The sequence below is a fragment of the Eretmochelys imbricata genome, chromosome 1 (genome assembly GCF_965152235.1).
Source record: "Eretmochelys imbricata isolate rEreImb1 chromosome 1, rEreImb1.hap1, whole genome shotgun sequence".
Classification (NCBI taxonomy): Eukaryota; Metazoa; Chordata; order Testudines; family Cheloniidae; genus Eretmochelys; species Eretmochelys imbricata.
In genome coordinates this window covers 164,590,757-164,617,326 of record NC_135572.1, presented here as the reverse complement: position 1 = coordinate 164,617,326, position 26,570 = coordinate 164,590,757, and the positions used below count along the sequence as shown (strand labels likewise).

The 26,570-nt window shown below is 42.1% G+C and overlaps 1 protein-coding gene across 3 annotated transcripts in view; it reads right to left on the bottom strand.

The window, feature by feature from the left end:
• The window catches only part of RUNX1 (RUNX family transcription factor 1), a 210,797-nt gene that overhangs the window by 52,035 nt on the left and 132,192 nt on the right, over positions 1-26,570 (bottom strand). For all 3 annotated transcript variants that reach the window (XM_077818817.1, XM_077818835.1, XM_077818826.1), the window contains exon 5: positions 16,751-16,855. In XM_077818817.1, the coding sequence (XP_077674943.1) occupies positions 16,751-16,855 (105 nt within the window). The remainder of the gene's footprint in view (positions 1-16,750; positions 16,856-26,570) is intronic.

The window sequence follows — 26,570 nt, the reverse complement described above, 5'->3', positions numbered from 1 at the left end:
CATCCACTCCCAGTCTCTATTCCAGCCTAAGTTAATTGTATCCAGTTTGCAAATTAATTCCAATTCAGCAGTCGAGTCTGTTTTTGAAGTTTTTTTGTTGAAGAATTGCAACTTTTAGGTCTGTAATCAAGTGACCAAAGAGACTGAAGTGTTCTCCAACTGGTTTTTGAATGTTATCATTCTTGAAGTCTGATTTGTGTCCATTTATTCTTTTACATAGAGACTGTCCGATTTGACCAATGTACATGGCAGAGGGGCATTCCTGGCACATGACGGCATATATCACATTGGTAGATGTGCAGGTGAACGAGGTTCTGCTAGTGTGGCTGATGTGATTAGGCCCTATGATGGTGTCCCCGAATAGATATGTGGACACAGTTGGCAACGGGCTTTGTTGCAAGGATAGGTTCCTGGGTTAGTGGTTCTGTTGTGTGGTGTGTGGTTGCTGGTGAGTATTTGCTTCAGGTTGGGGGGCTGTCTGTAGGCAAGGACTGGCCTGTCACCCAAGATCCGTGAGAGTGATGGGTCATCCTTCAGGATAGGTTGTAGATCCTTGATAATGCATTGGAGAGGTTTTAGTTGGGGGCTGAAGGTGATGGCTAGTGGTGTTCTGTTATTTTCTTTCTTGGGTCTGTCCTGCAGTAGGTGACTTCTGGGTACTCTTCTGGCTTTGTCAATCTGTTTCTTCACTTCAGCAGGAAAATAAAATTAAAAAAATCTTTGCCTTCCTTGAGCAGGGAACGTAATTTAACTCACAATTGTTTTGCTGTGCAATAGTTCAGAATACCGGACTTTTCAGTGAAATGGCGTGAACTTTTTCTTCTTTGACTTAACAGACTCTCAACTGTAGTAATACTATGTAATGCCCAAACAGGATTCCAGCTCATTGAGAGTTCATGAATTTCTTGTGGTTCTGCCTAGTCTTTATTTTTTATATTTTTGCACCATTTTTACTTCCTTCATTTTCTTTGCAGCTGCAGAGAGATATAGTAAGCTACTGTATAGTATTTTGAAAGCAGGGCCTCTGAGTAGTTTCCAAACTGCATACAAGCAGGTTATTCTTTAAGCTTGTTTTCTTTGGCTTGGTGTTAGCAACACAGAATGAGTCAAACAGTATTAACTTTCAACAGGGAAGTGATGTGGTCAACCAAAACTGTTCGCGGCTAGATTGTGAAGATAGGTAGAGCAGGTAACCAAGACCAGTCCATAATGCAGTGTGTAGGCAGGAAAGGCAGGCAGATTCTTAGTAATTAAGTCAAAGTTACAGCCTAAACTTTTCTGCCAGTTTGTGTTAAGGTTACACCGTAGCCTTACAGTTCCTGATCACTCAGTCTTAGGAAGCTGGTCAGATTAGTTCTTTGCCTTGAACTATTATACTTTGGATGAAAAGTTTTATGCTGTACAAAGAAATGGGAGCACTTTCCATCACTGGCTGGTTTAACTTCCTTCACATATCTCCCCTCCTCCATTTGTACATACTGCTCCTCATCTGTTCAGGGTTACGGAGAACAAATAAGATGCTCTTTCTGTGATAGGTAGGCTAATATTGTTTCAGATATTGACAGAGTATGCTGTAGGACAGACAAATCTTTCTTGGTTACTCCACAGATAGAAGTACACAGCCTCCTCTATACATCATTCTCCCTCTCTTAGGACATAGGAGTCGAACTCCTCTGGCAGAGGCCATTGCAAACATGTGAACAGCCTGGCCCCCATGAAACACCTTTTAACGTTTGTTAAAACTCAATTGCTTCTTCATTTTGCCCATCGTGGCTGATAGGCCAAAGGCAAGAATCTGAATCACCTCTGGAGCAGAAATTCTTTTCCAGGAACTTGTTCATTCCAGCGTATCAGAGAAGGATACAACAATGACAGCCTCCAGTGTTTCTGTGTGTCTACATGAAGGAAACAGGTACAGCGTCTGATAACAGAAGACAAGCTGAGCTCTGACTGCAGCAAAAAAGCATTTTTACTTCTGGCAATTAACCACAACGTGAAAGACACGGCTGCTTACTGAGAAGCAATGATGTTGTGCAGACACAAAGCTATGCCGTCACCCTAAGTGGCTACCATTCTGTTAAAACCCATAACTAAGAAAACTTCTTACTAAGCAGGACTCCATAAAAGCTCTGCATTTACAGCAGATTGTTTTGAACAACACAGCATCATGTAGGAATATTTTTGCTTTTAAATTCCAGTTCTAAGGGGCATGACTCCTCACTCCGATCCCCGCTCTTGGAGTAAGTGACAGGGCCTGGAAAGCAGAAGAACCACAAGTGTTCCGCTGCATGGAGTTGGAGAGAGGAAGTGGACGGTGGAGATGTCATGTAACGGGACTTGGTGGAACTCCCTTGGCACACACCATTGGACTTCGCTCCAGGGCAGCTCTCTCAACAGTAGTGCAGAAGGCATTTGGGAGAGGATGCAGAACGGGACAGAGGCAACGCCAGTAGGTCAACAAACTATATAGATCCATTGGCTAACCACCCTATGTGGTAGGCGCGTAGACGATTTATGTACTGCAGCCTGGAAACTGCAATGAGTTGGTTGCACAGCACATCCTAGGCTTGATTCCATTTCCCCTGATCCCACGCAAGGCCCCTACAGAAGCTTAGAACCTCTCATTGGTTCAGGCTTTAAATCAAGGATCAGAATATGGTCCTTAATGACAAAAGGAAGACTAAGGAAAGAAAAGACAGATAAGTCTGAGAGAGTTAAAGGGCCTGGTCTTTTGAGGTGCTGAGCAGCACCCTATAGGACTGGATTCTAAGTGAGAAGGAACAATCAACAGGTATATATCCAGCTGTCTACTTTGTGCGCTTTCTTCTGCCTGCTAAAATAAATATATTATGTTAAATAAAATAACTTGATTAGGTTGCCTATTAAACACCTTTGCTTACACACAAGTCTACTTGGTATTTCCCCATATTCCTATGGAACAGTCAGAAAGATGTACTTGTTCACCAGCCTTAATAATACAAGGCTCTCCTTGGATAAATGATGATCATCTCTCCTCTGTGTGCTGCAGGGGTTTGGCAGTGCTGCAGAGTCAGCTGGTGAGGAAGTGGAGTATTTACTGCATTTTTAGGAAGGGATTTTCAAATGCATTTGCACTGACCTAACTCTGCTCCCATTGACCTTATTGAGAGTTTTACCATTGACTTCAATGGGAGCCGAGTTAAACCAATGTTGAACATGTCTGAAGATCCCAGAATACAAATACAAGTACAAATAAACACTTAAAAATATGCATCATGGTCAATAAATGAGATTGAAGGTTGTAAAAGCAAATACCCACTACAGAAATAAGGTCAGAAAGAATGAGAAGATTGAAGAGAAACTGAATGATTTGGTGACTGTTTTAGATTCAAAATTGAACTGTTTGAAGAAAGATGGATCAAGTAGGATGAACTGATGATTACAAAAAGAAACTAAAATAACTTTTATAATGAAGTGTATTCTTACTGAAACTCCTTCCCTATACTGCCTCAAGTCTGCTATATATCTGACATCCTCTCATTTACTGCTCATGTAAGAAAGGAACTTGTACTGTCAGCAAAACTAGAGACAAGGTGAGGGAGGTAAAATCTTTTATTGGACCAACTTCTGTTCATAGAATCATAGAATATCAGGGTTGGAAGGGACCTCAGGAAGTCATCTAGTCCAACCCCCTGCTCAAAGCAGGACCAATCCCCAACTAAATCATCCCAGCCAGGGCTTTGTCAAGCCTGACCTTAAAAATTTCTAAGGAAGGAGATTTCACCACCTCCCTAGGTAATGCATTCCAATGTTTCACCACCCCCCTAGTGAAAAAGTTTTTCCTAATATCCAACCTAAACCTCCCCCACTGCAACTTGAGACCATTACTCCTTGTTCTGTCATCTGCTACCACTGAGAACAGTCTAGATCCATCTTCTTTGGAACCCCCTTTCAGGTAGTTGAAAGCAGCTATCAAATCCGCCCCTCATTCTTCTCTTCCGCAGACTAAACAATCCCAGTTCCCTCAGCCTCTCCTCATAAGTCATGTGTTCCAGTCCCCTAATCATTTTTGTTGCTCTCCACTGGACGCTTTACAATTTTTCCACATCCTTCTTGTAGTGTGGGTCCCAAAACTGGACACAGTACTCCAGATGAAGCCTCACCAATGTCAAATAGAGGGGAATGATCACGTCCCTCGATCTGCTGGCAATGCCCCTACTTATACATCCCAAAATGCCATTGGCCTTCTTGGCAACAAGGGCACACTGTTGACTCATATCCAGCTTCTCGTCCACTGTAACCCCTAGGTCCTTTTCTGTAGAACTGCTGCCTAGCCATTCGGTCCCTAGTCTGTAGCGGTGCATGGGATTCTTCCGTCCTAAGTGCAGGACTCTGCACTTGTTCTTGTTGAACCTCATCAGATTTCTTTTGGCCCAATCCTCCAATTTGTCTAGGTCCCTCTGTATCCTATCCCTACCCTCCATCTTATATACCTCTCCTCCCAGTTCAGTGTCATCTGCAAACTTGCTGAGGGTGCAATCCACACCATCCTCCAGATCATTTATGAAGATATTGAACAAAACCGGCCCCAGGACCGACCCTTGGGGCACTCCACTTGATACCGGCTGCCAACTAGACCTGGAGCCAATGATCACTACCCGTTGAGCCCGACAATCTAGCCAACTTTCTATCCACCTTATAGTCCATTCATCCAGCCCATATTTCTTTAACTTGCTGGCAAGAATACTGTGGGAGACCGTGTCAAAAGCTTTGCTAAAGTCAAAGAACAACACGTCCACTGCTTTCCCCTCATCCACAGAGCCAGTTATCTCGTCATAGAAGGCAATTAGATTAGGCAGGCATGACTTGCCCTGGTGAATCCATGCTGACTGTTCCTGATCACTTTCCTCTCCTCTAAGTGCTTCAGACTTGATTCCTTGAGGACTTTCTCCATGATATTTCCAGGGACTGAGGTGAGGCTGACTGGCCTGTAGTTCCCAGGGTCCTCCTTCTTCCCTTTTTTAAAGATGGGCACTGCATTAGCCTTTTTCCAGTCATCCGGGACTTGCCCCAATCGCCACGAGTTTTCAAAGATAATGGCCAATGGCTCTGCAATCACATTCGCCAACTCCTTTAGCACTCTCGGATGCAGCGCATCCGGCTCCATGGACTTGTGCTCGTCCAGCTTTTCTAAATAGTCCCGAACCACTTCTTTCTCCACAGAGGGCTGGTCAGCTCCTCCCCATGCTGTGCTGCCCAGTGCAGTAGTCTGGGAGCTGACCTTGTTCGTGAAGATAGAGGCAAAAAAAGCATTGAGTACATTAGCTTTTTCCACATCCTCTGTCACTAGGTTGCCTCCCTCATTCAGTAAGGAGCCCACACTTTCCTTGACTTTCTTCTTGTTGCTAACATACCTGAAGAAACCCTTCTTGTTACTCTTAACATCCCTTGCTAGCTGCAACTCCAGGTGTGATTTGACCTTCCTGATTTCACTCCTGCATGTCCGACCAATATTTCTATACTCTTCCCTGGTCATTTGTCCAATCTTCCATTTCTTGTAAGCTTCTTTTTTGTGTTTAAGATCAGCAAGGATTTCACTGTTAAGCCAAGCTGGTCACCTGCCATATTTACTATTCTTTCTACACATTGGGATGGTTTGTCCCTGTAACCTCAATAAGGATTCTTTAAAATACAGCCAGCTCTCCTGGACTCCTTTCCCCCTCATGTTATTCTGTTGCTGAGTGAGACGAGCTTTTGAGCTTACACAGAGCTCTTGAGGTCTGGGAAAAGGGACTCAAAGTGCCACAGCTAAATACAAGGCAGAACAGATAAAGAGAAAACACATGTTGCAAGAAACCATTCAAGGTGAAGTGGGCAGTTAACACTCTTACAGCCGTAGATTGTTGTAATGAGCCACAAATCATTTTTGGTGTTTAGTAGAGTTATGAATTTAAGCTCTCAGGCTCATGAAGATGTTGTGCAAGTTTCCTTTGAGGATGAGTACTAAGTGGTCAGATATGGAGTGATCATTTTGTAACAAGTGTTCACCCATAGATGATATGGTGTTTCTGTCTTTTTTCCGTTTTCTGTGTGAGTTCATTTGAGAGCGTAGTGATTGTTTTGTTTCATCTACATAGTTGTTGTTGGGGCATTTAATGCACTGGTTGAGGTACATCACCTGTTATGATAGGCATGTGTATGACCCATAGATCTTGAAAGGTGTGTTGTGGGGGGTACCGATCATTGTAGCAGTGGAGATAAGTCTGCAGGTTTTGCATCTGTTGTTATGCCAGAGTCTGGTGCTGCTTTGAGTTGGTGTCCTGGTCTGTAGGGAGCTTGCTTCTAATGATGAGCTTGGTGAGGTTGGAGGGTTATTCAAAGGCCAGAAAAGGGGGCTCAGGGAAGATTTATTTCAGGATGGGGTCTGTATTGAGTATGGATTGTAATTGTTTAATGATACCCTCTATGGGTTCCAGTGTAGGGTGTAGGGGACAAGTATCAGTGTGCAGTTGGAGGTTTTTATGTCCTATATTAAAGCAAGTTCTCCCGGAGTATTTGCAATCTACTTCTCTGGTGGAATGCCCTTGTCTGGTGAAGGCGGTTAAGGAGTGTATCCTGGACTTTCGCCTTGGAGCATGTTCTGTAGTATCAGAGTGCCTGGATAGCAGATTTCTTGGTCTGTTTGGGGTGGTTACTTGATTTCTTGGTCTGTTTGGGGTGGTTACTGTTTGGGGTGGTTACTTGAAGGTAATCTGTGTGTTTCTTGTTTCACCTTCAAAGTACCTTACAAACAACAGTGGACTGATCCTCTTGTGAACTAGGTGCTACAATTAGCTAATTAAAACACCTAGGAATGTAGGTGGGTAGACCCTGTCTATACTGAAGTTTTTTGCACAAGTGTATCTACACCAGCAAAAATGTTGACTTGCACTGATACAACTTATCCCACAGTAAGCTGCACTGCTGCAAGTCCTGGCTTATACCAGCATTTCCCAAACTTGGCACACCGCTTGTGCAGGGAAAGCGCCTGGTGGGCCTGGCCGGTTTGTTTACCTGCTGCGTCCACAGGTTCGGCCAATTGTGGCTCCCACTGGCTGCGGTTCGCTGTGCCCGGCCAATGGGGGCTGCAGGAAGTGGCGTGGGCAGAGGGACGTATTGGCTAAGGAAGGACTAGAATGCTGGAATTACTGTCTCTTAGGGCTGGTCTTCACTATGGGGAGATTGATGCTGCTGCAATCGATTCAGCAGGGATTGATTTAGCGGGTCTAGTGAAGACCTGCTAAATCGATGGCAGAGAGCTCTCCAGTCAACCCCAGTAATCCAGCTCTTCATCAAGAGTAAGGGAAGTCGACCAGAGAGCATCTCCCATTGATGCACCACAGTGAAGACACCGAGGTAAGTCAACCTAAGCTAAGTCAACTCCAGCTAGGTTATTCACGTAATTCATGTTATTCACGTAACTTAGGTTGACTTACCCCCATAGTGAAGACAAACCCTTAGTCTCATGCTCTTACCACTGGAACATGTCTTGTCTCACATCATAAGTCACTATACTTCGCCTACTCCTAAAATAAAATATTTTCTCAGTGAAATGCAAACACACATGTCAGTGTGTCATTTATAAAGCTGCTTATATTATTATGAAAGTTATAAAATAGGTGCCTATCACAAATGACAGCAGAAAAATACCCCACATTGAATAGATCTAAATTACCAATCATATCACTCTGTTACAGTCTAAGAATAGATGGGCCTTGCACCATACCCTGAAAGTCGACAGACGTAGGCCCTACCAGCCTGGTGGTGAGTTTCAAAGTCAATGGCTCTCCATTGAGAACACCCTGCCATTGGCCACAAGACATTCAACCCTTGGACTATCATGAAGAGAGGCCTCACATAAGGAGAAGGGGTCTCTTCAGGTAGCCAGGATCCAAACCACAAAGGTCTTTATAGATCAGTTTCAACACCTGAAATTGCACCTTCAATGAGAAGTCAGTTTGGACTTTGAAGAATTGATTTAACATTAACCTCTGAAGCTGCCACTGCCAAGCAGGTAACCAGCAACATTCCATACCAACAATGGCTTCCAGATGGTCCTAAAACACAAGCCCTTGCAGAGCGCATTGCTATAATTCAATGCCGTCATGTAAACATTTGTGTGTCATAAGCAGACGTATTTCCTCATAATCTAGATTCTTTTCAGAACATATGATCACTCGTCACAAACCGACAACACAATTTATTTCTTTTACGTCTCTTGCTCTCATTATGCCCTACAGCAAAATGATTTTGTTAACAAAATAATTTTAAAAATTAGACGTTGGAATGGGCAATATACATACTTGGGAGGGACAATTGGCATCTGCATGATATGAACTTTATCTTTTGTGCCAACATTTCCTTGCTGCTCTGGGAGAATGCAAAGCAATCCCAGCAACTGATAGATTGTTGGGAATGCCCTGCATTTTCCATCTGTTCAAATGTCTTTTCTTCAGCATGCCATGTTTCCTTTTGTATATGCTCACATAGTGCAGTGTTTTATTCTGCTTAAAGTTGAACTCAGTCACTGTTCCTGAATGGTTTCCCCAACATGACTCACATATGGAAAAAAAATGTAAAAAGAATACAAGCAATGAAATTATATATATATATAATATATATTCTTTTTACTAGACGTGTACAGCAGCAGTGTGAAATTACAAAACATTCTAGCTCAAATCTAAATTTAGATTTGAACTAGAATGTTTTGTAATTTTACATTGCTGCTGTACACTTCTATATGAAAATTATATAAGCTGATTTTAAAAGTCTTTGTTGTGTATTCATAATTTAAACCCAGAACTCCTACTCCCCTCTAAGTTTTAATAATACAAGAAAATACATGAATACAGAACATGCACACATCAGTGCTCAATCATTTGTGTTCATTGCAGTCCATTGCATTCTTTGTCTATACATGATCTATTTACATTGGAAGCTCTTAGGGGAAAAGTACCTTGGCCAAGATTTTTTAAAAGTATCTAGCAATTTTGGGTGCTGATCCTTAGAGGACAAATGATTTGTGAAGTGCTTAGCACACAACTGGTTCTATAGAAGTAATAAGATTCTGAATCACTCTCTCATTTTATTATCTAGCAAGCCAAAAATATCACTTAATTTTTTTCATTTGAATTTTCTGCCAAAGAATCTGTGAAATATTACAAATCCCCAGGTGAATGAAAGGGTCTGGTAAGTAATCAGTGAAATCCTGGGGGGTACCATCATTTTATGACAGTGACACAAACACTTATTCATATGTGATTTCTACATTACAGTTTGATACAAATCTTTTCTTAAAAGTTAGTCTCAGTTCCAAAGAAAGAAAGAAAGAAAGAAAGAAAGAAAGAAAGAAAGAAAGAAAGAAAGAAAGGATTTGAAGGCATTTAACATTATTTTAGTTCATTGAGACAAAAAGAAAGATTTGAAAAATGTTTTGGCTTTCAGTCAAAGCTGTATTTAATAGAAACTGAGTACAGACACAGAAGTCCCAAACGAATTTATGATCATTAAATTACTCTGTAGGGGTCTAAGGAGTTAGCAGATTAATGCAATATGTCTAGTAAAATAAGTTTTCACTTTTGGGACCTAAAGCTTTTATCTAACCCTCGCCTGACAAAATCTAACATATATTGTAAAGTCAGGTTGTACAAAAGAGTAGGTCCCAAAGCAATGCAATAGCTTTTCCTTGTATACAAGCCTGAAAGCAAGGTTTAAAAATCGTAGATGTATAAAAACCCAGTGAGATCATCCATCCCAGATGTGAATGCAGAGGGGACCCTCTGTACACAGATCTCCCAGCTCCTGTGGGAAAGAGAGGCAGAGGCTATGACTTTCTGAGTTCCTAGAGGGTGCTCAACCTCTGCTCTGCCCCAGGCCCTGCCCCCACTCCACTCTACCCCACCCCATGCCCTGCCTCTTTCTGCCCCTGCTCCTCCCCCTCCCCCCCAGTGCCTCCTGCATGCCGCTGAACAGCTGATCATGGCGGGTGGGAGGTGCTTGGAGGGAGTGAAAGGAGCTGTTCGGCGAGGCGGGAGGACTGGGGCGGGGGAGAGGGAGGAGCAGATCCGCAGGGTTGCCGGTGGGTGCTGAGCACACACTATTTTTTCCCCCAGGGTGCTCCAGCCCCGGAGCACCCACAGAGTCAGCACCTATGAAGAGAGGGATCATTCACTTGTGAGGCACTTCCCACCCCCTCCAAACCATGAGGAAGGTGCTCCGTGGATCCAGGGTTTGTGCAGAGTGGGAACAGGCTGCACAGGTGAAGGGAAGGCATGGACTGGCCAGACACACGATGTCACCCCTCCAGCCCTGGGGAGAATTCCCAGAAAAGATACCTGGGAGAGGAGGAGGGGCAATCCCCCAATGAAAAGTTCTCCATAAGAGGATCCTTGGAGAGTTCCTTCCTCAGAGCCACCTTCCATAGGTTTTTCCATGGCAAGGGATGATCTGATCCCTGATCTTTACAGCTGGGATTTAATCACTTACTAGCCTCTGGACAAGCTGCTGTCCTGCACTTAAATACACTGATTGATCAAAAGTGGATCATAAAGGATCAAAGGTGGAGAATGAATACTGACCTCAGTCTTCTTGTTAACGCTGCCAGATGGCAATAGAACTGGATAATGTCTGTATGGCCAACCTCTTTGCCCTGGTCTACACTACACAGTTAGGTCAACATAAAGCAGTTTATATCGACCTAACTATGTCAGCGTACACACTACAGCCTTGCTCCCTAATACGTGTGCTGTACTACACCGACATAATAAATCTGCCTCCACAAGAGGCATAGGGCTGATATTGGTGTAGTTAGGGTGATGCAGTGTCCATGTAGACACTGCCTTACTTATATCGGCCTTTGGCTGTCATTCTTGCCAAGTTCATGACTCCATGCTGGAGCCGTGAAATTGACAAGCAAGTCCTCCCCACTCTCAGCCCAGCTGCTGCCCGCTGCCTGGGCTCCTTGCTGAGAGCCCACTGGGAGCCTGGGCAGCTGCCCCACTCCCAGTGAGGACTGGGCAGGCAAGAGCCCAGATGGCTGTCCCGCTCCAGGGGGGCAGGGGTGTGCAGGGAACAGAGAACGGTGGGGCAGCTGGTGTGGAGCCAGGAGCCCGTTGGGGGGCAACAACTGGAGCTGAGAGCCCGACAGCTCCCCACACTGGCCTTATTAGGTCAGTGGAAGTGCTCCTGGTGAGGACGCATATCGTCGACTGAAGGACTGTAGTGCGGACATGCACCACCGCAGTAATTACTGCGGCGGCTCTAAGCCAACCTATATTAGGTTGACTTAAGTTTTTAGCGCAGACATGCCCTTTGTTACATTCTTCCTCAAGTTCTGCTCAACAACCTACACCCCAGACTGCTCTTTGAGAGGAGTTCATATGGTTAATTATGTGTGGCCAAAATTAATTGGGACAACCGTATATTCATGCTGGACAAACACCTTTAACATTCAGCTTTTGCCTGGACAACTCAGCTTAAAAAAAAAAAAAAAAAAGTAAGTCTGGCGTAAATTTACAAACCCTTTGGAATTTACACAGTGCCTTCAGCACAGAGCTCTACTAGAGAATCACTTCAGAGCTGTATAGTTCAAACAATCCAAAAGGAAGAACTAAAAGAAGTCAAAAGAAGGAAAATAATTTTTAAGAGCATCCGTACGTCAGACAGCCTTAGGGCCATATTTAATGTAAGAATCGTCATAATATTTCTACCAAGTTTCCAGGAGCAATTCTCTTGATCTGCAATGCTAATGATTTTCCCCATGGAGTTAGTTCATAGAAACGCAACTTGCTTTATGAGTCATAGAATCAGAGAAGATGGAGTTGAAAATGAGCTCTGAGGTCATCGTATCTCCTTGCCAGCACAGGCTGTTTCCCTCTTATACAAAAGTCAAAAATAAGCATTTATTAAAATCTGGAAAATGAAAACTTTTAAAAAATAAATAAAAGTAGTGGAGGAAGACCCATGTCCTTTTGTGCTTTGGCTCTGTGCACTATGATCATTTTACAAGAAACACTGCATAGATATGCATATTCAGAAATGCAGAAAAAAAAAAAGAAATTAAAACCAGACACAATTCTGTAACTAATTTGTACATGCAGTTACCACAAATGGAAATCTGGTATTTACATATGCAAATTGACTAATAAACAAATAATTGGCCATTTCCATGCACAATCATTGTAATCAACTACCCATAAAGTACATAATTGTGCAAGCATTTCAGGATCCACATCTGAGAAATTTGGTTTTGTATGTATCTATGCAGACATGCACTCACAGTAGTACATGGTATATTACGTAGACCTTTACACATCACAAATACTTAATAAAAAAAATCCAGAAGTTAACGGATACCTGCTTTTACATCCTTGGATATCTGTACTTGTCTATTTGACAAAAATGGCTTAAAATCACATTACATGTTCTTGTTTCACCTTTTGCCCGTCCTATGCACATAAATTAAGGAGGCAGCCAGCTTCCATTATAACGCCCTAATACCACACCCCTAGAATTTTGAGTCAAACATGTTTGACCAAATAATCTCTGAAGACAAGAGAGCGCTTTTCTGCAAAGTTTGAAGACAGTTTGTTGATCTGTGTTTGCTTGGGTTTTTTTAAGATAAATCTCATTAAAAATTATCCTGGTTTGGATTTTGACCTTTGTCTTAAATTTATTCTTAGCTCAAAAATGGCTTGTTGCTGCTTTTTCAAACTTTCCATACAGTAGAAAACGTAGGCATTAGTTATATATGATGACTATAAAGTAATTATATTGTATGTATAAAACAAAGTTCGTAACAATTTTTGTTGCTGATAGATTTAGATGGGTATATACATACACTCCAAAGCTCTCTAGATGCCCAAGCAATACCTGCAAAGTCTACACTGCTATTTTTTACACTGCCTCCCTGCTGCTTCCCCGCTGTCAGAGACTTTCACTGCCATGTGTAGCTACACACTGCAGTGACAAGTGTGGACACAGCCTGCCTTTCACTGTGGCATGTAGCTACACATACCCTATGTGCTGCTGCAAACATAGACAAGATCTTAGAAAGAACACGGAGGCATTTATACAAGAAGTAGCTCATAGAGATATTCCTTTGGCTCAAGTGGTAGAGGCTTGTGGTTTTAGTCTTGAAGGATCAGGGTTCAAAGATCAACTGTGCAGGTGTGTGTTGATTTATTGTGAAGAGGGGATAATCTTTCCAAAGTTAATGTTGCAACCACAGCCCCATTATCAGGCTGATTTTGCACTCTTGTAATTCTGAAGGCAAGGTAAAAAAAGAAAAGAAAAGACCATAACAAGTTCCTCATGTTTTCAAATACTTAGGGTTAATACTCGGTAACTAGAACAATTACAATTTTGTATTAGGATTACTACCTTAACTGCGCCCCAGCAGAGGCGTCAGCCTGCTATTGTGAAAAGTAAAATATGAGAATTGACATTTTTCTGTCTGATCCTTGGGTACAAGACCAATGCTTGGGAGAGATTACTGGTCCTGAAAGCACAATTAGTAGTGTGCCTGTCCTAGCCCTGGCAGGCTGCAAGATACTGCACCTTAAAATCATATTATTTTGATTGGGTTTTTTGGGTTTTTTTTCCCCACTTCAACTTCAACATGATGTTTGCAGCCAATATATCACAAGCCACTAGAGTTAGAGATGAGACACACTGTCAATTCAAATTTGACCCTCAATTTAAATGTTGTAAAAAAACCAAACCAAAACAAAAAAGCCCATCCCCTAAGACGAACAGAAACAGTGCCATGACTTTAAAGACTTCCTATAAAACCATAACCCCCTCCCCCAAACATTTCTATTTAGGCCGCAATTTAGCAAATCCTTGAAATAGATACAGCACTTTGGGCAAGGCTATTTGCACATCCATGAAAATGCAATCTTAGGCTATGTATGAGCATATGTAAAGCTGAGCACCAGGGACAGGCCTCCAGAATGGGCACTGATATGCACCCCATGTTACCTGCAAATGTACAGAGTTTTAAAAAAAGTGTAAAGGAAAATGGGCATATTTGAGGGACCCTGGGGAAGCTCAGTGGTTTGAGCATTGGCCTGCTTTAAACCCAGGGTTGTGAGTTCAATCCTTGAGGGGGCCATTTAGAGATCTGGGACAAAAATTGGGGATTGGTCCTGCTTTGAGCAGGGGGTTGGACTAGATGACCTCCTGAGGTCCCTTCCAACCCTGATATTCTATGATTCTGTGAGGGGCATGCTCATGAGGGAGTTAGCAATGTCCTGATCCCGCAGACACTTACACATGTGCATAATTTTACTCATGTCAATAAAGTTTTGAACTAATGTTTCCTTTTTAAGTTGCAATTTGATTGTGAACTATTTATTTCTAAGCATGGCAGGCCTTGAGATACTGGAGCTTACATCTTTCATGATCCCCTCAGTCCAGCAGTGCTTCTTTTGACACTGGTTCAGGTCTGAACATAGCAAAGCCTTGACCTTGGAGCAGTGTAATTTTCAATCCTTGCAACACACTGCATGTACTACAAGGAACCCCTTAAAATATGTTTATGCAGATAGCAGTAACACAAGCTATTTTTGTTCAGATGACTGCATTGGATCTAATTGATTCAACAAATCCAAAGTGCCATAAATACAAAGAGTGAGAGAGTATATAAAAATAAGGTATGGTTCAGTACTGCCGCAATTGCCTGAATGTTATGAGAGATACTGAAAAGAATTAGACAGTGGAAGGAATTTTCTGCCTAATTAATAAAAATCAGGTGACATGACACAGTTTAGGAAAACTGAGGTTTACCCATAAGCCTATTATAACGTGTGCTCTGGGTAGCATGTCTTCTCTGCATTGACTGGGGCTGGATTAGGCCCATCTAGTCAAACAGTTCACTGCATTTTCCTCAACTATCTAAAGTGTATTGCATGTATCATATATATGTAACCATTGCTGCAATTCAAGAAACTCTTGATTAGATATCAAACTACAGTGCTTAGTAGCAAATGTTCTGTTCTTTTATATACAACAGATTATCTGGCAATAATGAGAGTTATGTGTCTCTATCAAAAGGAAATTTGACCCCTTAGTACTACGTGCATAAAACTTCCTTATGTGTACTACTCATTTTATACGTTTGACTTCCCTATGACAAATTGAAATTGCATACAAAAAGGCTTTTACATGTGTTTGAGTTGTGAAGATACATATGTAGCTTCAGCAGAGATGTTTTCTTTACTTCCTCTCTTAAATGTAAAACCTTATTAAATATTAACTATTATACCAACTGAGCAATTGATCTAAACCAGGAGGTAGATCATCAGAATGATATTGTTTCTTAGAACTCTATCAGACACGTATTCAAAAAACCTAAGGCCAGGTGATTGTGCATGCAGATCTGGTATTTGCATATACAAATACCTGCTTTGCATGCACAGTTGCTGGTTTTCTAGAGATATTTCTCAGGAACAATGTAGACACTCATTCAAAAAACAAAACAAAACAAAACATCACCACCACAAAAAGAAAAGAAAAGAAAAGAAAAGAAAAGAAAAGAAAAGAAAAGAAAAGAAAAAGTCCTCTGTGTTTCGAAGGCTGGCCTCAAATCCTAAAAACCCTGGGACCTGATCTTTAATACATTAGTACAGCTGCATACACTGATTTACACCTGCTGAGGATCTAGCCCATAACTGCAGGCAACTATTGAGAATAAAAGGTAGCTGAAAGCCGGAGAGTTTTCTAACCTATTATATTTAGCCATTGGAACCTCACTGTTCTTCCAATACTCAGTAAATAACCCTGGCTTACACGGATCACCCTCTAGTGGGTGTTCGTTTTTTTCTGTTCTCCTCTCCTGGGATGACTTCTCTTAAACAACAGTTAGAACCTATGCCAAATGTGCAGAGGGAATAAAAGAAGGAAACCACAAACCTCAATTTACATCAGGGCATTTTGATAAAAAATATGAAAATTCTACATGAAGGTTAGTGACTGAGGTTAATTAATGCCCATGGTAATAAGCAGAGCATGTGTTGCACAAGCATCTGATGACTGTACATCTGTTTTTTCCAAAAACTGTACTTGTGTGAAATTTGTGGATTTGTCCCTACAGATATCAAATCATTCATCTTCTATTCATACTTAATGCTTTTAAAAAATTTGGCAAGAACGACTGTCTGTGAAAATGTGCACCCCAGTGGAGTAAATTCCATCTGTCTGTTTGAAGGGCTGTTTTTAACAATTACAGTTTTCCTAAGTTATAAACCAGCATGAGGCACAATAAACTATACACAAGAACAGCCGGTTGTCATCTTTCTGAATTTTTTTTTTTTTTTTTTTTGCTTTTGTCTGCCAACTTTGAAAAGTTAGATCAGTGGCATCTTGGTTTCTAAAGTTAAAAATCCTATGATCATCTGAAAGTCAAAGTGACCAGGAAATGCTGCATAATGTATGTCCTGTCCTTTTTTTACCCAGTATCCCTTCTGTCTTGTGTACTATACAAATCCTGCCTGAGTTTGTTGCCTTCAAATGCAGAGCACTTCAAATACTTTTTTGAACAACCGAATACACTCGTGCAGAACTAAGCTCTAGAGAGGCATATTTAAAATCGTTAGTGGATAGCCTTAGCTCAAAGCACATCCATTGCTCCCAATGAATCTTATATTTTGCTGCATTTAATCTGACAGGTGATGAACCCCTGTTCTAATATGGAATCTCACACCTGCATTAACATTGTTGCCAGATCACTTACTTCTGGGTTCTCGAGGTCCATCCACCGTTATCTTGATGGCTCTGTGATATGTGGCTACTTGCGGAGGATTTGTAAAGACTGTGATGGTTAGGGTGAAGCTCTTCCCTGCAACAGGAAAGCACATTACTCTCTTACTGGTGATTACAATACAACATGCATTGAGAGAATTTGTATCTGTCATTTTCAACAGCTCAAAAACACATAATATTTTAGTCTCTATATATTATATATGTGCCCATACGGTGCAGCATTTCACATCCACTTCAGGGCAATCCAAGGCTGTGTATACTCCATACATGGCTACTGCTCCAAGCATGTATAATTGATTTACAGTTAATGTTATTTATACTTTGTAAAATACACAGTTTACAGCTGGACAGTTATATTTTAAATTATCTACACTACCACTTACAAATTATCTATATTTGTTAAGGGTGTTAATTCACAGAGCCCTATACATTATGGCTGAGTTCCAAAGCTATCTAAGGAATCTGAACACACAGTTCCCATCAACACCAAAGGGAACTGGGTGTTCAAGTCCCTTAGGAAGCTTTGAAAATCCCATGGTAGATGCTTCAAGCTACTGTTAGATCAATTCTACAGAATAAACAGGAATCCTTTAAAATACAGAGAAATCTACTACCATACCTCCAAGAAATTACAGAGAACAGATAAAAAAAATCTCTATAGTTTGTCTGAAGGGAATTAAAGAGTTCCATGAAGACATAACAGAGATTTTATTGTTCTGGATTTCCTCCACTTCCTCCCCCTTGTTTTAAACCTGGACAAGAATATTTTATACAAACTCCATTTTTTTTTTATTTTATCCCTTTGTGGGTAAAAACTAGCTTCCTGGATTTCTATGGAAAGTTTTGCTAAGATATTATGGTGGGTTTCATTATAATTCAGAGGGAAGACTTTTCAGATATGGTATGTGCACGCCATAGTTCTGAGTTTTGAAAATTAGTTGTTTTGGTGGTTCAAATGGAGATAAGAAATTATGATATATGCTGCCATGATTATGATGCATTTAAATATTTCTGTTTCTGTTTTGGTGTAAACTCCTTTTACTCTCATTTGTAAAATTGGGGAGGGGGGATAATACTACTACTTGTCTAGTGTCCTTCAGATTATTTAGTTACTGAATGTGTGGCATATTGACAATATAAAGCACTGTATAAATATTAATTATTACTTTGGCATTTACAGAAATAAATACTTTGGCATTTACAGTACTACCTATAGTGCGTTTCAGTATAGCTATCTGAATGTCCTGGGGGACATGGATAATCATGAAATTTTCAAGAAACACGGCCCTGATTTGGACAATGGGGAGTTTCAGATAATTGAGGTTATACTTGCACAGGCATGTGCTGTACAAACTTTCCCACACACCTCTACAAAAGGTACCTCATTGCTGGACTCCAACATTCCTGTCATCCAAGTCTCAGGCTTCTTCTGATGAAAGCTTCCCATTGTTATAGTTTGCTTTGTTTATCTAGATGTAGGTATACATCCACGTGTGACGAGAATAAGACAGCTTCACTTACAATAGTATCTGAACTCAGTTCTTATCTAGGTATCGGTATGGCCCTCAGCACTAATATCTGAGCACTTCATAATCATTAATGGTTTCTGTCCTCACAATGTCCCAGTGAATTAGGATGGAGCAGTAAAGCACAGGTTAAATAAGGGCTTGTTTACACAGTGCAGCAATGCGCTCTACGGGGGTGTGAATTCTAGAGCATACCAATGTGTTGTGCACTAACTGGCCCATGTAGATCCTGCTGACGTGCACTAAAAGTTCCCTTGCACGCTAATGTGGTCCCTTTCCAAACAGTAGTACATTAATGTGCCCTAGGGAACTTTCAGTGCACACCAGCAGGGTCTACACAGGCCAGTTAGTACACAGTATGTTGATGTGCGTTAGAATTCACACCCTTCTAGTGTGCATTGCTACAAGCCCTAAGTGTCTCAGCCAATGTCACACAAGAAGTGTGTAGCTCAGCCGGGAATAAAAACTCAGTTCTTCTGCATCCCAGTCCAGTGCCTTCCTAATACCCTTCCAACCTCTGCTGAAAAGTAGCTCCGGATATTGGGAGGAGCTGTAGAGGTGGCATAAAAGCCACCTTTGATCCATGCCTCAAGACGGCTGACCCCTGGCTTGGGTCCACTCAGCCAGACTCAAGGCTAAAGTGTTTTTGACATTTTTTAAATACCAAATTGTAAGACAGATCATAGCAATTATGTTGCCAATACTCAGACTTTTCTATGAGGAATCAAAAATAAGTGCTATTAAAAACTCCCCAAGAAAATTAACACCCCAAGACATGAGATTTTTAACTAATATTAAAGGGACATCATCAAGCCAAAGAACATATCCTGCTTCTTTAAGAAAATATTTTTACCTACTGTTATTACAAGTAGCACCTAAAACACCTATAACTGAAAGAGATTAGAGAAAAATAATACTTTTCTATTTATTAATCTATTTCTAGCTATAATGTTTCCAGTTTATTTACTTGGGACATTTAATAGCACTTAATGGGGGCGTTTTCACTGTTTCCCTAACACACTCAATCAGTTCCCCTGTTCTTTCTGTATGTTTTTCACACAGCACAAGGAGCGAGAAAAATATTTTTTAATAGTTAAACATGATTGTAAAATCAGAAAAATTACTATAGAGAATCAGGGCCAGGTGCAATATTTGTAACTGCTTTAAAGATATTCTTCAAAACTTATTAGATTTCAAAATGATGGTGCCTGTTGTGACACAATTTGGCAAAAGCAGGAAGACACTCCGCTTACCTTTTACTGTTTATAGAAGTCTACCCATTAACCACATGCTGGTTAACCACAGGACTACATAACCATATGCCTATGTGTCACTTACTGTTACTCTCTGATAATTCCACTGTAGTCCTCTGGCCATTAATTTGCATTTAGTTTTACTCATTACACATGTATTAACTATATGTCTGGTTGATTCAGGTAAAATTAGCTAGAAATGCATCCAATCTAATTTTAGCTGAATTAATCAGGCATACAGTCAATACAGGTGCATAAAGATCACAGGATGAATGCACACCCAGACTTTCCCCTTGCATCTGTGTATTAGCATGCAGCCTAAGTATTTTATCCAGATACACATGTGCCTATTACACACAGAGATGTATGCAAACACACATGATCTGTCAAAACTGGTTATTAAATTTTGGTTCAAAAATAATATCAGATTAGTTTCTTGATAAACGACAGTCAGCTTTCCCTAGTACACAGCCCTTTGTTAGCTAATGGGAAGAGATGAGACCCCTGGTTAAACAATCCACAAAGCACAAATGGAAAGACTAGGCACAAATGAAATATGGATCATGTACACACAGTATGTGGCAATTAAAATGGGAAATTACTGTCCATATGCGGGCGTACTGGGTGAGAATAGTGAATGATCTCGTATGAGGTCCTTATCTTTAACACTGCTAATGAGCAAGATTTAGAGACCGCCACTCCCTCTGTAATTATCCATGGCAGCTCTCGGTCCCAAGGATAAAACTTTCAGGAGCTAGGGCTTTTTCAACAGAGGGCCCTTGGCTTTGGAATATACTCCCAGCAACAACAAAATAAGCCCAAGTCTTGCATCTTTAAAAGTACAGTACAAGATTCACTGTTTCAGTCAATCAGATCTGTCCCCAATATTAGGGTAGCACAACAACCTAGCAATGTTTCTCCTGCAAGATCCCCACCATGATTCACTTGAAAAAAACATTTAACACGGGGAAGAGAACTAGCTGTATTTCTGGACAGGCAATAAGTAAAACTTAATTTTGTATATGGTGCCTAGATACTACATTGACGGCTGCATTAGAAACCACACAGGAATGCTCTCTAGAGCAACTGGTGATTAAAGCGTCAAAGGAAAAGATAGATTTTTAAAAAAATCTTCTAAAAATCATAGCTTGATTGTCCAATGATAGTGCACTGCTCTGCCAGACAGGCATCCATACTTGTGTCCTCAGCTGTCATTTACAGTCTGGCAGGGACTGGAAATGCAGTAAGAGTGCAGTGAGACCCAGGGAAAAGTGAGACACTTGAAGTGCCCCCTCTGGATGATGCTTGACATAGTGTTGAAGGGCTCTTCAGGGAGCTGCATTCCAGCCTCTTCAGCTGGAGAAAGGGTTGCTGTAATCTGGGGCCTTTTGAGAGGGAATGAAGTCAAGGTGGGAAAATAGCGAATCCCAGACAACAACCTAGTAACATGCAAAGAGGTTTTGTGTATTGCATTAGTCATCCCTGAGAGACGCAATTACAAGAACGGGGTGGCTCTATGGATGGGAGGCATTTTTTTAGAATGTGTGTGGATGCAAAGCAGCACACCCAGACAAGCTACAGAGAATGGCAAACAGAAAGTAGCACAGAAGACATGTGGCCAGCAGGGCTCACCAGATGTTTTTAAAGGATGGTTTTCTGTCTTCTCATGTGTGTTGTGGTTGTGGAAGAGAAATAAGTGGGAGGAGATGAGAGAAGAACTTTAGAGATTACAGACCATATGATGAGTTCCCCATTCCATTTTTATTCAGTTTTTCTCAGGCAAAACTCCCGGCTGAATCAATGTGGGGTGGAGGGGGCGTCTGAATGAGGATTGAACAAAAATGTAGTCAAAGCTTTAAGATTGGGCCAATAAGGTGCGGAAGGGAAAAAAAGCAAGAGACGCTGATGATACGGCCACAATAGCTATATGCTGCCTTAGGATTTCTTTTGTCATAGAATATTATTGGTTTTCTTAAGTAATTACAATGCATTATTTTAACAAATTGGAAAAGAAGCCAAAATGGGAAAGGAGCCAAGAATGTTTGTGCTGACAAGACCAAGCGATATGGATGAAAAAATATGAAGTGTAATACAAAAATACACAATACAACACAAATGATATTTTGGCTAATTCCATGATGTCTGAGAGAGGTTTCCAGGTTGTAGTAAGAGAAATTATGGTACAATATTTTCTGCTACTACTTTTTCATACTTGTGTGTTCGGCTTTTTATTAAATGATTTTATTAAACCGTGCTAAATTATTTCAAACTTCTCATGACACTTCCCTAGGTATCTATCAAAGTGCCAATGTAAAGATCTCTACTATTTTTTTTTATAATGCATGTGGGTGTATGTACACGCAATATATACACACATACAAACATGCACACACACACACAACATTAACAACTATACATTAGGGAAACATTTTGCCACTCTTGATTGAGTAATAGCTTACTACTTGAATAATCCCACTGAAATTGATATGAGTAAAGAGTAGTAGAACTGACCCTTAGGCCTGGTCTACACTACGGGGTTAGGTCGAATTTAGCCGGGTTAGGTTGATTTAAAAATGACTGCGTCCACACAACCAACCCCGTTCTGTTGACCTAAAGGGCTCTTCAAATCGACTTCTGTACTCCTCCCCGACGAGGGGAGTTGCGCTAAAATCAACCTTGGTGGGTCAATTTTGGGGTAGTGTGGATGCAAATCGATGGTATTGGCCTCTGGGAGCTATCCCAGATTGCTCCATTGTGACCGCTCTGGACAGCACTTTGAACCCTGATGCACTAGCCAGGTACACAGGAAAAGCCCCAGGAAGTTTTGAATTTCATTTCCTGTTTGGTTAGCGTGGCAAACTTAGCACCACTCAGCAGCAGAGGTGACCATGCAGTCCCCCCAGAATCATAGAGCGTAGAACGTTTCCATACTCCCCCTATCATCTCTGTCCCTGAGGTTATCGCAGATTAGAAGCCGGAAAAAACGCACTCGCGATGACATGTTTTCCGAGCTCATGCAGTCCTCTCACACTGATAGGGTACAGCTTAATGCATGGAGGCATTCAGTAGCAGAGGCCAGGAAAGAATTAAGTGAACACGAAGGGCGGAGGCAGGACACGATGCTGAGACTAATGGGGGAGCAAACAGACATGATGAAGCATCTGTTAGGGGAGCAAACGGACATGAAAGGAAAGCCAACAAGAGCACATACCCCCGCTGCATCCACTGTATAGCTGCCTACCTTCCTCCCCATGTTCCATAGCCTCCTCACCCAGATGCCCAAGAATGCAGTTGGGGGGGAGGCTCCAGGCACCCAGCCACTCCACTTCAGAGGATGGCCCAAGCAACAGAAGGCTGTCATTCAAACAGTTTGATTTTTAGTGTGGTTACAATAAGCAATGTGGCCTTGTCCTTCCCTCCTCCCCACCCCACCTGGGCTACCTTGTCCGTTATCTCAGTTTTTTTAATTAATAAAGAAAGAATGCATGGTTTCAAAACAATAGTTATTTTATTTCGAAGTGGGGGAGAGTGGCTGGCTTACAGGGAATTAAAATCAACAAAGGGGGCGGGTTTGCATCAAGGAGAAACACCCAAAACTGTCACACTGAAGCCTGGCCAGTCATGAAACTGGTTTTCAAAGCCTCTCTGATGCGCAGCATGCCCTGCTATGCTCTTCTAATCGCCCTGGTGTCTGGCTGGTCAAAATCAGAGGCCAGGTGATTTGCCTCAACCTCCCACCCCACCATAAATGTCTCCCCCTTTACTCTCACAGAGATTGTGGAGCACACAGCAAGCAGCAATAATAATGGGAATGTTGGTTGCACTGAGGTCTGACCCAGTCAGCAAACAGCACCAGTGAGCTTTTAAATGTCCAAAGGCACATTCTACCACCATTCTGCACTTGCTCAGCCTATAGTTGAACTGCTCCTTACTACTGTCCAGGCTTCATGAGCCATGGGAGCAAGGGGTAAGCTGAGGTAGGTGCGACCGCACGTTGCTGGTGGCTGGGAGAGTAGCCTGAGGCAGAAGCCTCCAGCTCACGTGATATTCCAGGCAGGACTGAATCTCCATGAGACGAAACTTAAAGAAGAGAATGACCTGGAGTCTCTGGCTCCCATTCAGTGCTCTAAGAGGAGGATAGCTATGTCTGTCCAGGCGCCCCTGATCGACCTCACCGAGGTCTGCCAGGAGCACCCAGGAGACGTACGACAGCTATCAGTCCTACTGCACCATCTGCCATGAAGGCAAGGAACTGCTGCCGTGTAGCAATGCAGTACCGCGTCTGCCAGCAGCACCCAGGAGACGTACGGTGATGGTGAGCTGAGCGGGCTCCATGCTTGCCGTGGTATGGCGTCTGCATGGGTAACCCAGGAAAAAAGGTGCGAAATGATTGTCTGCCATTGCTTTCACGTAGGGAGGGAAGGAGCGGGGCCTGACGACATGTACCCAAAACCACCCGTGACAATGTTTTTGCCCCATCAGGTGTTGGGAGCTTAACCCAGAATTCCAATGGGTAGCAGAAACTGCGGGAACTGTGGGATAGCTACCCACAGTGCACTGCTCTGTAAGTTGATGCTAGCCAAGGTAGTGAGGACGCACTCCGCTGACTTAATGTGCTTAGCGTGGACATACGCAATTGACTGTATAAAATTAGTTTCTAAAAATCGACTTCTATAAAATTGACCTAATTTTGTAGTGTAGACATACCCTTAGTTAGCTGTTGCTTAGTGCATTGTTTATTTTTTTAAACGCTTCACCTAATTGTGTGACAGTCTAGGAAAAACTAAACAAGGTAAAATTCTGTCCTCAGATGTCTGTCTTGTTCCTGTTGTCTTCAGTGGCAGTTTCAGACAACGAAGGACACAACTTTGCCAATGGCATTTCATTCAGTGGGCATCTCATAGCAGAACAATTATAGTTAAAGTAGAAGATATTAAAGAATTAACTTTTGTTCACCATTATCACATAGATACCATAGACAGCTACTATTTCAAGCGCAAGAGAAACTGCAGTAACTTCATATACTACTATGTGATACCTGTTGTCAAATACAGAATTTTTAATGGTGACCACTGCACTATAGGCCAAATTTAACAATGAGAGCACAATGGGTATGCCTGCAAAACTGTGTACAAATGCTTATTTGCACCTAGAAACGAAATAACTGTGTGCACAAACAGGTAGTTGCACCTACAACAGACCGGGTTTTTTTCACATGAAAATAGAGGCCTATGTGTGTGAAAGCTGGGATTTTGGAGATGCAGCTCTTGCACCCTTCCAGCCAAGTGATCCCATCAACTTAACCTTATGGCTATATTCTGAAACATTTCTACAGGATAATTCCAAGTGTCTTATTGCACAAAGTTCTTACTTCTACATTTACCTGTACAGGGTGAAATCCTGTCCCCAATTAAATCAATAGATGTTTTGCTATTGACTTCAGTAGGGTCAGGATTTCATCCACAGGGCCAAATCCTGCTCTTCATACTCTGCCCCAAATAAGAACTACAGAATTTAATCCACTGTGTGATAAGATTCCGAATCGCCTGAATACTAATGGCTCAGCAACCCAGACACCAGTAATTTGGGTGCAACTCAGCTAGTGGCTTCCACTTTTTGCTTTCATTTCTGTTTCCTGCAACACTCCATAAGGTATGCCTACTCTGGAGCTGGAAGGTGTAGATTCCAGTTTACGGAGTCAGACCCACGCTAGTTCTGATCAAGTTAGGGGGCTAAAAATATAGTGCGGCTCAAGTAGCGATAGGGGCTAGCTGCCCTGAGCGTGCACCCAAGGTCTCACCTGGGATTGTACTTGGTGGGAGGGGGGAGCTAGCTCATCGCACCACTTCAGCTACATCCCTTCTTTTAGCATGCTAGCTCAGAGCTAGTGTGGCGTTGTCTCCTCAAGCTGGACTTTATACCTTCCCGCTTCTGTGGGGACACACCCAGGCTGACCAACAAGAGATGCAAGCTGTACTCTCACATTTCCCTGCCCGTACACCCACCATGTCTACAACGGGCAAATCAACTGCTTTCGGGATTTAGAATTAATTTTTCCTGCATGTTGAATTAGATGGAGTTGCTCAACATTTTTCAGAATACGTGCGAGCAACTTAGAGCCGACACACAGGTCTAAAGAGGTGTCTGGCTCTCCACGCCCCATGGGGCTGTTCTGGCAGACAGGGTCTTGCTGGTGTACAACAGTGCTCTGGCCACAGCGCTCTGCACCAGCGATGCCGCCTGTGCTCCCTGAGGAACCCTCTGACACGGGCGAATCCCCAGGTAGCTAATTCACATGGCTGAAAAAAACCCTTCTTTTCTTTTGCCCCTTTGCCCTGCAGTAGCAGAGCTGACATCTGGCCTAGTGTGTGAACGCCTCCTCTTTGCTTCAGAAAGAATCCCCGAGCAGTACACGTTCCAACCAGCACGACTGGGGACGCTAGTATACACACGCCACAAATGGGACATGGTGAACGCAAATAGCACAATTCTGTCTGAGCACTTTTTTATGTATTACTGTAACAGCTATTGCCTTAGGGTTTGATCCTGCAATTCTTGGAAGAGCAATCCTTGCTTACATGAATAAGGATTACTCGTGTGAGTAAGAGCTGCATGACCGGGCCCTCCGATTGTGAACAGTGACAGATTTTCTCTCTATTTTTCAGTTGTTTACTTTTTCATTTGACAGTGTTTTATGTAGAGTCAGTTTCATTTCTGCATTGATGGTCAGTTTCACTTCCCAGTCTCAGGCACTAGCATGATGCCACCCTTCTCCTTCACTGCTCGGGGAGTCCCTGAACCCAAGTTTTCCCTGCCGCTCTGAGAATGCGTGTCACTGTGCAGATGGTGCTGCTGTTCCATGGTTTGCTTGGCAGAGACTTGATAACCCTTTTCCCATTTAAGAATTGAGATTATTCATTTATCAGTTTTTAAATATTGATGTTTTAAATAAATGTGAATTCCACAGAGTTACTTTAATTGATTTTTTTAAAATGTAAACCTTGCTTATATT